Consider the following 3,983-nt stretch of genomic DNA (forward strand, 5'->3'; position numbering starts at 1 on the left):
GGTTTCTTTATTCACTGCAGCCATGCCTGAATTTTTTTTAAATTCTTAATGATTGTCACTTTTGTCATGTGACAAGGAATCTTAGCATTGTTTTAATTTGCATTTCTCTATTGGCCAAACATATTGTTGGCCATTTTTACTTCTTCCTCTGTGAAATGTCTGTTCATCTCACTTACCCATTTCTTGATTGGGCCTTTTATTTCAAGTGGTCTAATTTTTGTGTTTTCCATATATTGTAGATATGAATTCTCTGTCTGAAGAATATCTGGAAAAAATTTCCCCATTCTGATGGTTGTATCCTCACTCAAATCATTGATTCTCTTTCTATACAGAAGCTTTTTGATTTGATATACTATTTGTTGACTGTGGCTGTTGTTTCTTGTGCAAATGTGGTTCTGTTTAGAAAATCCTTTCCTGCACTATGACTTCAAGTATTTTACCTATTTTATCTTCAAGTAGGTTCAATGTATTTTAATATTTAGATCTCTGATCAATTTTTATTTTATTTCACTACACATTGAAAGATAGGGGTCCTGATTCAATCTTCTGCAAACAGATATACATTTTCCCATCACTATTTGTTGAATAGGCTATCTTTCCTCTAACATATGCTTTTGGCCTCTTTGTCAAAGATCAAATAGCTGAATGTGTCTCGAGATGTTTCTGTATCTTCTATTCCCTCTTATTGGTTCACATCTCTCTTTTTGTTCCACTACCATGCCATTGTTATCATTGCTGCTTTGTAATTTAGCTTGAAGTTGGGTATTGTATTCCTTCCAGCTTTGCTTTTCTTGCCCAGGATTGCTTTTGTTATTCTGAGTCTCTTCTGATTGCATATGTATTTTAGAATTGTTTTCTCTATATCTGTGAAGTATACTGTTGATACTTTGATTAGAAGTACATTAAATCTGTATAACCTTTTTTGTGAGTTTGGCCATTTTGACAATATAGGTTCTGCCCTTCCAGAAGAAGGGGATAGCTTTCCATTTTCTGATGTCACCTTCAATGTCCTTTTCCAGAGTTCTGTCATTTTCTTTTTTTTATATAAATTCTTTTATTGGTACATTTTAGGTATACAATACATTTACATTTATCATTGGGTGTTTGTACCTGTACATAATGTATCTTGGTTCTTATTATTTCCCCATTACCTGTGAGCCATTCATCCCCTCCACCCTTCACTATTTACATAGGCTTTGTTTCCATTTTTTTCTTTTCTCATAATTTTTCCTTTCCCTTCTTTGTAGAGGTATTTCACTACCTTGGTTAGGTTAATTTTAGGAACTTTATTTTTCTTGATGCCACCACTAATGGCATTGTCTTCATCGAGCTAATTCTTGGTATACAAAATGAGTTTTTTGGTGGAATTCTTTGTGTCTTCTGTGTAGAGCATTGTATTGTCTGTGAATAATGGCAATTTGAGTTCTTCCTTTTCTGTATGTATCTTTTATTGCTTTATCTTTCTTGATTGCTTGCCTAAAAGTTTCAAGTACTATGTTGAATAGAAGTAATGACAGTGAATATTCTTTTATTGTTTTTCATTTTAGAGGGAATGTTTTTAATTTATTCTTCATTTAATATGATGTTGGTCAGCATGGAAAGGGGGAAGTTAGGTGGCTGCTGCCACCACTGCCACGGTTTGTCCCCAGCAGGAAGATGGTGGATCTGGAGAAGCAGTTGTTGGATGAGGAGAAGGTACATATAGCAGCAAAATTCATCATTCACGCCCCTCCTGGAGAGTTTAATGAGGTTTTTAATAATGTTCAATTACTCCTTAATCATGATAATATCCTCAGAAAGGGAGCGGCCCATGCATTTGCACAGTATAACTTGGATCAGTTTACTCCAGTAAAAATTGAAGGTTACAAAGATCAGGAAAAAAATATCAATCCTATATTAACTCAAAATCTAGAATATATATTAGTAAGATTTATATCATAATTTGATTGCTCTGGAATTCTACAGTTCCTCATGTATTGATAACAGAACATGGCGATTTGGGAAATGGAAAGTTTTTGGATCCAAAAAACAGAATCTGTTTCAAATTTAATCACTTAAGAAAGGAAGCAACTGATCCAAGACCCTATGAAGCAGAAAATGCAGTTGAATCAGGGAGAAGTTCTGTAGAAACTGCACTGCGAGCATATGTAAAAACATTACCCAAACGGGCTCTGCACTGTATATGGTAAAAAGATAGATGGACAGCAAACCATTATTGCAAGCATAGAAAGCCATCAGTTCCAAGCGAAAAAGTTTTGGAATGGTCGTTGGAGGTCAGAGTGGAAGTTTACAATCACACTTTCAACCACTCAGGTGGTTGGCATCTTGAAAATTCAGGTTCATTATTATGAAGATGGAAATGTTCAGCTAGTGAGTCATAAAGATATACAAGATTCCCTAACAGTGTCTAATGAACTGCAAACAGCAAAAGAATTTATAAAGATTGTAGAAGCTGTAGAAAATGAATATCAGACTACCATCAGTGAGAATTATAAGACAGTGTCAGACACTGCTTTCAAGACCTTATGTAGAAAGTTGCTAGTTACATGTACTAAGATTGATTGGAACAAGATCCTTAGCTACAAGATTGGCAAAGAAATGCAGAACACATAAGATAAACATTGCATGTCCAGATCATTTTAGTAATCTTTGCATTTAAAATAATTACTGCAAAAGTGTTCAGAACTGTCAAGCTGCCCAGTCACATGGGCTATCACCACTTAAAATCAGTGTAATTAATTAGTTTGGTTAGAGCACAAAAGTTAGCTAATCAGCCATTATTTTCTTTACTTTTGTTTGAAGAGGATTAAAAAAAAAGAGTTTAGTGGTGAGCCAATCCTAGCGCCCAGGAGGAGGCTCCCCAACCACCTTTCCATGCTCCTAGAGCAGAGAAGGTGAGCCAATCCCAGCACCCAGGAGGAGGCTCCCCCACCACCATTCCACGCTCCTAGGGAAGAGAAGGTGAGCCAGTCCCAGTGCCCAGGAGGAGGCTCCCCCACTGCCATTCCATGCTCCTAGGGCAGAGAAGGTGAGCCAGTCCCAGAGCCCAGGAGGAGGATCCCCCACTGCCATTCCATGCTCCTAAGGAAGAGAAGGTGAGCCAACCCCAGCACCCAGGAGGAGGCTCCCCCGCCACCATTCCATGCTCCTAGGGCAGAGAAGGTGAGCCAACCCCAGTGCCCAGGAGGAGGCTCCCGATCACTATTCCACACTCCTAGGGCAGAGAAGGTGAGCTGCATGGGCACCAGAAGCACCTCCCACAACAGTGGAAATGAGAAGACACATAAACAGGCCTCAAAAATAGACTTCCAGATCACCTACAGCAACCCCAAAGGGAAACAAGATGGAACAATCTGATACTAAACGACCTGGACTCCCTGAACTGGCAACAAAAGAGGGTCTGGAAAAAATGAAATCAGAAATAATTTCTCAGATAACAGCAAAGATTGTGCCCATAGTGCAAGAGATGATTAATAAATCTAGAGAGGACATAGATAAAAAAAAAATAGAGGATCTGAGGAACATGATGGAATCCCAACATAGGAAAGAAATGAAATTCATAAAACAGATGCAAACAGATTTCCAGGAGATCAAAAACTCCATTGGAAGTCTACACAGCAGAAAGAACCAAGGTGAGGACAGAATTTCAGATATAGAAGATAAGATTGCAATTAGTGGCCAGGAAAAGAAAAATTGCTTTAAAATTGTAAGGGACCATGAGAAATCAATCCAGCAGCTGCTAGACGATGCAAAGAAGAATAACATAAGACTGATTGGAGTCAATGAAGAAACAGGGAGAGAGTGCAGATGACATAAAAAAATGTCCACAAAAGTGATGGCAGAAAACTTCCCAAGCAGGGGAAAAGAACTTGACATACAGATAAGTGAGGCATATAGGACTCCAGCTAGTCTTGATCAAGCAAAATCTACACATAGGCATATAATTGTTAAGATTCCAGAAACCCAAGAGAGAAACAAAATTC

General features: G+C 38.0%; 1 protein-coding gene across 1 annotated transcript; it reads left to right on the forward strand.

Annotated features, from left to right (window-relative positions):
* Nucleotides 1-1,641: 1,641 nt before the first annotated feature.
* LOC101697091 (F-actin-capping protein subunit alpha-2-like) lies at nt 1,642-2,628 on the forward strand. The gene is given in 3 exon segments (XM_087196548.1): nt 1,642-1,875; nt 1,974-2,152; nt 2,154-2,628. Coding segments are annotated over 3 exon segments (858 nt in total). The 5' UTR covers nt 1,642-1,656; the 3' UTR covers nt 2,614-2,628.
* The last annotated feature ends 1,355 nt before the right edge of the window (nt 2,629-3,983 follow it).

Source organism: Heterocephalus glaber, unplaced genomic scaffold (genome assembly GCF_053883595.1).
Source record: "Heterocephalus glaber isolate CG9 unplaced genomic scaffold, H.glaber_assembly_v1.0 deba00001613, whole genome shotgun sequence".
Classification (NCBI taxonomy): domain Eukaryota; kingdom Metazoa; phylum Chordata; class Mammalia; order Rodentia; family Bathyergidae; genus Heterocephalus; species Heterocephalus glaber.